The sequence below is a fragment of the Cyanistes caeruleus genome, chromosome 10, assembly GCF_971803275.1.
Source record: "Cyanistes caeruleus chromosome 10, bCyaCae1.hap1.1, whole genome shotgun sequence".
In the NCBI taxonomy this organism is placed as follows: Eukaryota; Metazoa; Chordata; class Aves; order Passeriformes; family Paridae; genus Cyanistes; species Cyanistes caeruleus.
The window spans coordinates 6,037,914-6,048,735 of record NC_141710.1 but is presented as its reverse complement, the minus strand read 5'-3'; the positions used below and the strand labels follow the sequence as shown (position 1 = coordinate 6,048,735).

The window sequence follows — 10,822 nt, the reverse complement described above, 5'->3', positions numbered from 1 at the left end:
ATGATTTGCATTTTGGGTTGGTTTTTTTGTGTTCCTTCCCCTTTCTGAGAGGGGCGGGAGGCAGAGCAGTGGCCACATGAAGAGGCACATCCATGCTGGGAAATCAGGTGGTTTCTGTACAACTTCACTCAAGACCAGCCTGGGAAGCTCTAAGAAAGTTGTAAGGGCTGCAAAAGGGCAGCTTTTGCCTGGGGCTGGCACGTACCCTGCTTGGCTGCCAGGGTCCCTGGCTGGAGCGCAGGGCTTTCAGGATGCTCTCTCCTTTCTACTGCTTTCTCTGCAGAAACCAGGACTCAAGGGCCGAAGGTTGACAATGTTCCTCCCCAAATCCCCAATAAAATCAGTGACTCAGCATCCAGCAAAAGTATTTGTAGCTCCTGGGATGCACCTCAATTCCCTCCTGCAAAAGCCGTTGATGCAAACACACCCCTTTCCAGCATTTCTTCCTTTCCAATTTCTCTTCCTTGTTGAAGTCCTGTGGTGCAAACCATCGCCATGTCTCCCTTGGACACAACTGCCCCTCACTCATCTCAAACAACATCCCTGAACCACAGTCAGGAGAGAACAGGCAGCAGTGGAACAGTCATGCATGGGATCACACCAGGAAGGCAGGGAGTCCCTACCTTTGTCTCTGATACCAGTCCCACCACACCTGAGGCACACTGAGAGTCCCCATGAAACACTGCCACAATGTGCAGATATTTTATTCTTCTCCCCTTACCTCCAGCTGCTCCAGGCTCCAGCATCTTTGAATAAAAGGGCCCCTGTGCCAGATCCCAATTTCTTGCAGCTGCCCTACCACCGCCCCACATGGTCTGGAGGGGAGCAGCTCCACCTGCATGCATCCCAGCTGCTCCTGCAAGGGCCTGGGAAGGAGAGCTGAAGCAGAGATTTACTTTAGCTTCAGTTTCCTCTTTCCTCCCCCTTTAGAAAGAAGAAACAAAAGCCCAGATGTATGTTATATTAATTTATTTGGGACACACCAAAAAGGAAAGTCAGCAACTGTTAACGTACAAAAGTACAGAATCCTAGGACAAGATTTACTGTCCTGATTAAAAAGGCACCATGGTCCCAAAGAAGAGTAATCAGAATACCAGAATACATGATTTAGAAATTTTCCCCTGTTGCAGCAGAAACAGAGCCAGGCTTTGGCTCTATCCACAGTCAAACCAAGTTAAAAAAACCCAAATATGATTTCATTGTGATAAACTCTGCTCAGCCTGTATAGGATGTTGTGAAAAAGAATCACAGCCTAGAAGTTGATCGGATTTTTTTTCATCTTTTTTTGAAATAGTGAAGGTGACTAATCACTAAGTAGATAACAAGGAAGACAGCAGACTGCTGACACCTGTGGTTTGACTTTCTGTCAGACATTTCAGTTCAACTGAGACCAGCAGGCTGAGTGTGGGGCTTCTGAATGAAATGTAATTCCCTGTGGTAGACAGGAAGTCAAATTTGACAACCTTAAATTCCCTGAATCCCTGAAAATCATAAAGCACTATACAGCTGTGTTCTGTATCCGAGCCAACCCTGATGGATTTGCTTTACACACAAGCATTTATACTGTCAGCTATATTTGTAATAAAAAGGGGGCTTACAGCAGTTATTAAAAAACTTCTACTTTGGCGAGGTCTGAGCTTGGCTATATTCCCTGCTGAAACAGAGCTGCTGGTGTAGAGACCCAGTGAGAGGCTCAATCCAGCACCTCCGTGCTGGAAGGCAAATAGTTTAAACGTGACATAATTTGCATGGGGAGGTCAGTGAAGCACATCAGAGAGAGGAGATGGAGGGAGGCTGCAAAGCCTCAGGCAGCGGAGGCTCAAGGGTGCTGCTACCAAACCTGTAAAACTACGAATGGCGCAGAGCACGTGGCGGGCACTAAATACTTTGGAGCAACTTACCATGAAGAGCTTGTCAGAGACACAGAGCAACGACCCTGGCACTAAGGAGCAGGGTCCCTGAGAAGGGACACGCAGCTCACAGCCGGACAGATCCATGCCAGGTGGCCGAGGCTGGAGCCTGCCTGGGCAGCCCGGCTGGGGCCGCCGTGTTCCAGGGCACCAGCAGCTGCTCTGAGTTTCATTCCTCCTTTGGCATAGGACTTCAAAGCAGTCCGAGGACTGATTCATCAAAAGTAAATGAACTGTCAAAATTATTCGTACATGCATTTATTGTTAAAGGGAGCAAAAGCCAAAGAATGAAAGAGCACGAGTTAACGTCAGTAAATGATGTGCAGGACGGAGAGGAAAGAAACGGGGAAACGCTGAGATACTGGAGTGGGGAAACCAACATTCACACTGGAAGGTAAATTTTAAAACCAGGCAAGTTTGCGCTCTTTCTACCACAGATCTTTTGTGGACAAGTAAGAGACTCGGGGATTTTCCATTTTCAGTGCGGTCTGGCAAGGTTTGCGCATCTCACCAGAGAGATCTCCAGCACTGGGTTTCACTGGAAGTTCAAGTCTCTCACCTTTAAAAACCAATAAAGCAACTCTTAACTAAAAAAGTCACAGATACATCACTGCTCAGGATATACGTGGGCAAGAGGGTCACACATGTTCAAACAACCTCTGGGTGGAAAACTACCATCTCCCCCCCTGCTGGTCTACACCACCTCGGGGGTGGAAGAGCAAGCCCACATCTGGGTGCATACTGCTGTGAACACCACAGCTACACCTGGGAAGGCTTTTTCTTCCATATGTCCTAAAAATGCAGTATAACAGTTTATAAAATTACTCTCATCTTAAAACTAAATAATGCAATTTGCATTTTCTCCTATGTTAACCCCCTCCCCCCAAAGATAAAACATTACCACTTCATTTAGGATTCACACCCCAGATCCTAGATTAGGGAACTTAATGATAAAACTCATCCAGTTATGGGAAGGTTTATCCTGATCAAGGAAACGTTGGTAAAATAGAATCTAGAATAAAACATTCAGAATCACCAATGCTTTAACAGCCAAAGCACTCCACTGTCTCCTGCTCTCTGCCCACTCCTCGAGCAGGAGAGCAGTCCCTTTCCAAAAGCACAGCGTGCCTCTCTAGGGCTGGTGACACACGCTGCAAACCCACTTCCTTCCTGGCAGAAACGCCAGCTCCCGCAGGAAGAGGCCAAGCACCTTTCACCCCCACTGCAGCCAGGGCTCTTCAGCACACGGATTTTCTGTTAGCAACAAGTCCGAGTTATCACCCTGCAGTAAATCCGAGTCCTGATTCACACTGTTAGGCGACCACTGGCTCAGAAATGTTGAGAGACTTCCTAACCCCATGGATGCAGACAGGACCTTGAAAGAAGAGGCTTATGTGCTACGTAACTTTGGATCATCCGCTGCATTTGAGCCTTGGCATCGCTGGCTGCTGACAGCTCATCCTTCCAAATCCATGTGGTTTAGTCCTTGTTGCCACTGTCATCATCCCAGCCCTCTTCCCTGGAGGCAGCATGTTCCTGTGCTCTGGCTTGTGGATCTACAACAATCACTTCCAATGGATGGTGGGATTTCAAACTTGCCTAACGTGTGCATTGCCACCTTGTACTCCAGCAGCTCTGCCCGCTCTCCGTGGCGGGCGCTAGCAGTTTTTCACCTTTTCTACAGTCTCGTAGAAGCCAGGCCTGACCCTGCGGATGCTCATCCGTATGTGCTCGCCCTCCAGGGGCAGGTCAGTGCCGGTGGCGGCTGCGGTGCAGCGGCGCTTCCGCCGGCCCCGCAGCGAGAAGGCCGGGGCACCACCGTTCTCCTCCTCCGCAGGGTACAGCTCATCAACACTTGTGCCCTCATCCGACTGCTCCTCACCCTTGTACTTCATCTCCTTCGCCTTGCTGCTCTCCTTCTCTTCCCTGGCGAGCTTTCTGAAGTGCTCCAGACACTGTATCTTCTGCCTTCTCTCCATCATCTTCAGCTCCTGCTTCTCTGTGAAATCTTCATAATACATTTTTCTCTCGTTCCTCTGATCTTCCAGAAACTTCCACTCGATGCTGGTCATTTTTATCCCACTGTACTCCTCCAGTTTATCCCTCATCTGTGTGTCTGTACAAAACACGTCAAAGAGCTTCTCTGAACTCTCATTGAATCTGTCGGCCCGCTCAGAAAAAGCCTGGTTCTGTCTCTGCTTCCTGGTCTGGTACAATCGGGTGAACTCCTCATACATTTTGAGGATGAGTTTCTTTATGTTCTGCGTGGCGATGGTGTGCAGGTTGCAGACCAGCCAGTGTTCCTGCAGGTGCTCTGCGAGAAGCTGGGCCGCATCCTCCTTGGAGCGCTGGGCCTGGCCGGCCCTCTTGGGCTGCAGCAGGTACAGCATGTTCTGCACCACATCCTTCTTGGTGGGCAGCACCCCCTGCGCGAAGCCTGAAGATTCCACATATTCCACAGTCCCCAGGGTCTTCCGTGCCCTCACCTCAGTGTCCAGTGATTCCATCACTGCTCGGTAGTTCTGTGGTTACGACATAACCTGAAAGACAGGAGAAAGAGTGTGTCAAACGAAACAGTTTTTTCCACGCAGCAGAAACAAGCCGATGTAAACCGTGCTGAGGCCAATGGGACGCGGGGCTTTGCGGCGCTCCGCCGCTGTTGGACGGCTGCGTTAGCCCAGCCCATCCCAGCCCCTTCTCCGCGAGCCTATCGCTCCTCGGAGCGACTCCCAGAGCCTAATACGGTGCGTCTGCGTGCGGGAATTCGGCTTTAATTGAGTTTTGCACTTCGCCTTATCAATTACAGCGGGACAGGCACGCCGGGGCCGCAGCGCGGCCGCAGCGCCGGCCCGGCCGTGGCCCTGCTCGCGGCTCCGCCCGCCTGACCCCGCGACAGCGCCCGAACCGCCCGCCCCACCCCCCTCCCCGGCCCGGAGCACGGCCCGTACTGCCGCGGCCCGCCCGGGGCACGGAGCCACGAGGCACGGCCGCCTTGGGTGCATCCCCGGGCAGCTCCCTCCGTCTCGGCCCCGCACCGGGCGCGGCAGGCGAGGCCGCCTCCGCCGTGCGGCGCTGAGTCACGACGCGGCGGGCCCCGGGCGCCGCCCGCCCGAGCCCTGCGCGGAGGTCGCCGCTGTTCACCCCGGCGCCCCCCGCCCGGCGCTCACCGCCATCGCGCGGAGCACGGCGCAGAGTCCGCGCGGGGCGCGGCACGGGAACCGCACCGACGGTGCCGCCGCCATCTTGGCGAGGGGAATCGCCGCCGCTCCCTGGCCTTGCGTCCGTCCCGGAAGTACCGCCCCCTCCCGCGCGCCGGAAGCGCACCTCCTGGAGAGCCACGCCCGTTCCGCCTCGGGACGCGCGAGAGTGGAGCGTGAGTGACGCCCGCCGAAACGTGGGGGGGGGGAAAGGGGACAGGGGACTCGTGCGCCGCCCGCCGGGGACCAAGGGGAGCCCTGTGCGCTCGCGGGGCCCCGGCTAATGGGGATGGCGGCAGCGGATTGGGCAGCTCGGCAGCGGGAGCGGGGTGAGGGAGGGGTCCGTGAGTGCGGGGCAGCTGATTGGTCAATGCCGTGAGGGGGGGCAGTGCCCAGTGAGCTGATTGGTGGGTACCATGGCTATGGGGCAGGAAGCAGGGAGCTGATTGGTGGGTGCCATGGGTGTGGGGCAGGAAGCAGGGAGCTGATTGGCGGGTTTCATGGCTATGGGGCAGGCGGGAGGGTGATGGGTGGTTGTGGTGCCCCAGGCAGGGCAGGTGCCTGGTCCCCCGTGGGCAGCCACATGTCTGTAACCGACGATGCCAGGTTGGTGACGGCAGCGAGACGGTAACAGTGACGGTGACAGCAGTGATGGGCGCGGAGACAGAGCCGGCGGAGGCGCGGTGTGACTCACTGGAGGGGTGAGGCCCTGCCCTGCCCCGTACTCCCCTTTGTGCCCCCCAGCACCCCTTATCTGCCCCTGTCCCTACAGGAGGGTCTACCTGGACCACAACGCCACCACCCCGCTGGCCCCCGAGGCAGCTCAGGCCGTGTGGGATGCCATGTGCCAGGCCTGGGGCAACCCCAGCAGCTCCCACCCCGCAGGTAGGGACCAGGATGGGCCATGTCACCTCCTCGGGCTGGGCCCCGTGGTGGCAGGAGCCCTCGGGAGCTGCTAGATCTGGTCCTGCAGGCAGGAAGGCGAAGGAGCTCATCGGCAGCGCACGGGAGAGCCTGGCGAGGATGCTAGGAGGCCGCCCTGAGGACATTGTCTTCACCTCAGGGGGCACAGAGGTGGGAGCAGGGAGGACCCCCTTCCTGGGAATTCCTGCCCGCCACCCCTTCTCCAGCAAGCTGCCATCAGAAGGATGGAGATGAAGGCTCCTTCTGAGCCTCCGTTTTCCGTCTCCATCCTTCCTTCAGGCAAATAACATGGTGATCCACACTGCCTGCAGGCACTTCCATGAGAGCCAGTATGGGACAGGGGACAGGCGGGGCACACCTCACATTGTGACATCGAGTGTAGAGCATGACTCCATCCGCCTGCTGCTGGAGCAGCTGGGGAGGGAGGGCCTGGCTGGTGAGTGGCACAGGCACAGATGGGGTTTGAATGGGGGACTTGTCTCTACTGGTGTTTTTGTAGGGCGGCAAGATCTTACATGCTCTGTGATGTTCCACTTTCTCCCCATGGGGAAGGGCACCATTTCTCCCCGTGGTTGCCCATATTCTCCCAGGCTGGATGTGTCACCTCCCTGCTCTGTGCCTGTGCTCCCATTGTCCGCACACTCCTGTCCTGCCCAGTGGGGCACAGGCCAGCCCTGAGTGTTCACAGCCTACCCAGCCAGCCTCAGGGCTTGTCTCCTGGCCTGCAGAAGCCACCTTTGTGCCCGTGTCCCCACGGAGTGGGCAGGCAGAAGTGGATGATGTCCTGGCCGCCATCCGGCCAAACACCTGCCTGGTCTCCCTCATGTTGGCCAATAACGAGACCGGTGTCATCATGGTGAGTGTGGGCAGGGAGGGGGATGGCGGGGAGATGTCCTCGCAAAGAGGTGGTGACAGAGTGGGGCAGAAAGTCTCTGGGATGCCGACTCTTGATGATTCTTGCCATCAGCCTGTTGCGGAGCTGAGCCAGCGCATCAGTGCCCTCAACCAGCACAGAGCAGCGGAGGGTCTTCCCAGGATCCTGGTGCACACCGATGCGGCCCAGATGATTGGCAAGGGGCGTGTGGATGTGCAGGAGTTGGGTGTGGACTACCTGACTATCGTGGGACACAAGGTGTGGCCCTGCTTGTGTGGCCCAGCTGCAGATCACCCTGTGTGACATCTCTGCTGGGGTGCTAGGGGAACTTAGGTTTCCCCACACAGCTTGGTACTTCACACTGGCCAAAGTTCTGCTAATTGGTGCTGTGCAGACAGACTTTGCTTGTGTAGAACCTGTCTGGGCTGGGGGGCAGGAGACTGAGGATGGGGAGCAGCTCTGCAGCAGCTTGTGCCTCTGCAATGGGCAGGAGCTAGCACTGGAGGGCACTCAGATTTGGGCAGGAAGGCAGGAAGCACTGTCAGTACTGTCAGTGTCCCCAGGGTCACCACAGCTGTCCCCACAGTTCCATGGCCCACGGATTGGAGCACTGTATGCCCGCAGCCCCGGCACCGCCACCCCGCTGCACCCCATGCTCTTCGGAGGGGGACAGGAGAGGAGTTTCCGGCCAGGGTAAGGGGACAGGTGGTTACTGGAGATCTGAGCCTCTGGCTGTTGGCCAAGCTACGTGGGCTGCCTTGCCTGAGCTAGGAGCTCTGTCACCTGCCAGCCCTGGGGTGAACAGCCCAGCATGGCAGGGAAATGGATCTGTGCATAGAAACTCCCTGGAGCTCAAGCTCTGCAAAGGGTGTAACCTCAGGGTGGAACTGCCTCCTTCTCAACCACCTCAGAGAGGTGTCCAGGAGCTCCTGCCAGCCCTGAGGGGTCCAATGAGGGAATGTCTGTGTCTCAAGGCTGGGTTTCTGGTCTGGAGAAAGAACTCACTGGTTCCTGTTCCCTTCCAGCACTGAGAACACCCCAATGATTGCCGGCCTTGGCCAGGTCAGTTGGGATGGTGAGGGGTGAGTAGTGCAGACCCAGCACAGAGACAGACACTTGTGCTTCCTGGTCAACAAAGGGACAAACTCAGGATGTGGGAGGGAGGGTGAATGGGGAAAGGTCGTGGGACTTTCTGGTGCCAATCCAAGGAGGTGCTTTAGGGCGCTTGCCGTGGGTTTGAAGCCCTGACAGTCACCCAGCTCACATGGCACAGGGCACTGAGAGGGCACACAGGGAACCTGGCACTGCAGAGGCTGTTCCAGGCTGGGCTCACATCCTGGGAACCATGCACAAAGGGAGGTGTCCAAGGGTCACTGGTGAAGCCTGTCTGTGTGTTCTCAGGCTGCAGAGTTAGTGAACAAGAACTGGGAGGCCTACGAGGCTCATATGCGGGATGTCCGGGATTACCTGGAGGCCACACTGGAGGTAAGCACATCTGGTCCTTTCCTGCAGTCTCAGGCTGCAGGGTGTGGGGCCTGGAGCAGGGTGGGTGTGTGCCTCTGGCCCTGCTTAATCCATCATAAGGACAGAGCTGCTTGGAAACCCAGAGAGGTTCACAGCCCCTCTGATTTCTCCAGGCCTCCTTTGGGAAGCAGAGGATTCGCTTCAACAGTCACTTTAAGGGCTCCAAGAGACTCTGCAACACCTGTAACTTCTCCATCCTGGGCCCAGGCCTTCAAGGTAGCTCTTACCCTACAGCTGTCCTGTGATGGTTACACACAGCCAAGCACCTGTCCCTCACAGCACCTGTGGTTGAGACTGGCGGGCGCTTGGTGTGGCTCAGGCAGGGAGGTGAGGCAGGAGTAGCCCCTGGAGAGAGCCTTGGCACTGGGAGAGCTGTTCTTGTGTTGCTTGTGCTGCAGGACGAAGGGTGCTGGCTCACTGCAAGGTGCTCCTCGCCAGCGTCGGGGCTGCCTGCCACTCTGAGAAGGGGGATCGGTGAGCACATGGCTTTTGCAGCCCCTGGGTGTCTTCCCATAGGACAGAAGTTTGGGAAGGACAGAAATCAGGACAGGGAAAGGGACAGTGGGTGGCTTGGGCAGCATCACCTGTGTGATGAGCAAAGAGGGTACAGAGCTTTCCAGAGGGGCTGAAGGGCTGTGAAGGGGATCATTGCAGGAGACACAGCTGGAACGCTTGATTGCTGCTTGGAAGGAGTTTGTCCCTCCCAGCTTTGGTGATCCAGCTGAGTTTCGAAGTACTTTTGAACTCCTGGCACTACCAGAAGAAAGCCTGCCTTGTGTGTGTGTGCCTGGCTTATCCGTTCCAGCCCTGCTTGGGTCTCCAGATGGCTTCTTTAGGGGATATGGGGACAGTGGGTGCTTTTGGCCTGGTCTAGAGCAATTCCCCGTGGATGTGGCAGAGCTGGTAACCCACAGGGACATGGAACAAGTTTTTCTTAAAAGAGCCAGATCCCCCATAGGGCAAGAAGCCCAGTGGGATTGGGTACCCCTGGAAAGCAAACAGGGGTCCTGAAGTGTATCTGCAGATGTGGTTCCTCCTGTGGCTCACTTGTTGAGGATCCCTACTGATGTGTGGAGCTTCCTCGACCTTCAAGTCCAACCTCCTCCTCTTGGCTGTGTTCCAGGCCCTCCCCAGTGCTGCTGAGCTGCGGGATTCCCCCAGAGGTGGCACAGAATGCGCTGAGGCTGAGCGTGGGGCGTGGCACCGCACGGGCAGATGTGGACAGGGCTGTGCAGGACCTCATGCAGGCTGTGGAGCAGCTGGAGCAGGACCAGGCTCCATAGACCCCTGAATTGTTCCCTGGACACCACTAAGGTTCTTGGGGTGGACCCCTGGGTGTGAGCTGCCTGTGCCAGCCTGGGCTAAGGGGTGGCAGGGGGAGGTTCTGAGGAGGGGGCTTGGCTGCTTTGGGGCTGGGGCAGCTCCAGGGCTTGCCCAGGACTCATCCCTGCTGCACAGTGGAGGCTTTTGGGGAGTCCTGCTGTTCAGTGCCCCTGGCTTGCCATCTAGCTGGGTGCCTGCACATGTATGTGTTTGCACACCTGAGCCCCTGCAGAGGGACAAGCGTGGAAGCCATTGAAAGAGAAGCCTCATGACCTGGTTGCTTTCCACAAAGGAAGCTTTCCTGCTGCCTGAGCAGCCAGAGGAAGAAAGACCATCTGCCCCAGAGTGCAATGAGGAATTGATAGAAGCACAGCAGGACTCTGGGCTGGGAACTGCTCTGCCCTAAGCTATCAAAGGCATTGATTACTGGATGGGCAGAGCTCTCCCAGCACTGCTTTGCTTTATTTGCTCCCCTTTTCTTCTGTCCTTCCTACAGGGGGCAGATCTCCTGTTGCCATCTCCATCTGCTCCTCAAGGAAACAGTTGTCGGTGTAGCTGTGACTCTGCCAGCACCTGAGGGAACCCTGTGTGGCCCAGGGGGTCTGTGGCATCAGCAACACTGGAGGACACAAGTGTCACACGGATCAGAAGCATTGCCGGCTGGGCTGGCTGATGTCAGGGAACTTGGTCTCCCTGGGTATTCATAGGAATAAAGCTAACTGCTGCTTTTTCTCACAAGTAAAATGTATTTTCTGTGTTGGAAGCGGGACGAGTTGGAGCCATCTGAGTGATGTCTTTTCCCTCAGAAAACACTCATGTCACACAGAACAGAGGCACAGGCGGCTGGAGTGGGAGGTGGCTGCAGGGCCTGGTTGGCACAGAGCCCATGCTGGCCTTTCTCTTTACAGCCACACATTAGAATGGCCAGGAATAGTATTTGAACTCAAAACCCTGGTGCTCTTGACAAATCTGTTATCTTATTGGAGTTTTAGGATCCAAACACCCTGACTGACAGTCACTGATCCTGACATACTGATATCCTGACTGATACTGACAGTCACAGGCTGGTC

General features: G+C 56.2%; 2 protein-coding genes across 7 annotated transcripts; one reads left to right on the top strand and one right to left on the bottom strand.

Annotated features, from left to right (window-relative positions):
- Positions 1–954: 954 nt before the first annotated feature.
- On the bottom strand, positions 955–5,476 carry LOC111933683 (uncharacterized). 2 transcript variants are annotated; one of them, XM_086844564.1, is made up of 2 exons: positions 5,235–5,476; positions 955–4,450 (listed from the first exon to the last, which is right to left on the bottom strand). In XM_086844564.1, the coding sequence occupies exon 2, from the start codon at positions 4,415–4,417 to the stop codon at positions 3,569–3,571; it is 849 nt and encodes a 282-aa protein (XP_086700690.1). In that variant the 5' UTR covers positions 4,418–4,450; positions 5,235–5,476; the 3' UTR covers positions 955–3,568. The 2 variants fall into 2 exon arrangements, with proteins under 2 accessions (XP_086700690.1, XP_086700689.1); XM_086844563.1 differs by having other exon boundaries at positions 5,078–5,278.
- On the top strand, positions 5,200–10,490 carry SCLY (selenocysteine lyase). 5 transcript variants are annotated; one of them, XM_086844541.1, is made up of 14 exons: positions 5,200–5,283; positions 5,714–5,808; positions 5,880–5,992; positions 6,081–6,181; positions 6,311–6,467; positions 6,760–6,887; positions 6,999–7,163; positions 7,492–7,598; positions 7,931–7,967; positions 8,307–8,390; positions 8,543–8,645; positions 8,828–8,903; positions 9,553–9,743; positions 10,249–10,490. In XM_086844541.1, exons 2-13 carry the CDS (start codon positions 5,759–5,761, stop codon positions 9,710–9,712), a joined length of 1,281 nt encoding a protein of 426 aa, XP_086700667.1. In that variant the 5' UTR covers positions 5,200–5,283; positions 5,714–5,758; the 3' UTR covers positions 9,713–9,743; positions 10,249–10,490. The 5 variants fall into 5 exon arrangements, 4 of the variants coding, with proteins under 4 accessions (XP_086700667.1, XP_086700670.1, XP_086700668.1 ...); XM_086844542.1 differs by having other exon boundaries at positions 5,223–5,283; positions 5,656–5,808; XM_086844543.1 differs by having other exon boundaries at positions 5,282–5,436.
- Positions 10,491–10,822: the final 332 nt, after the last annotated feature.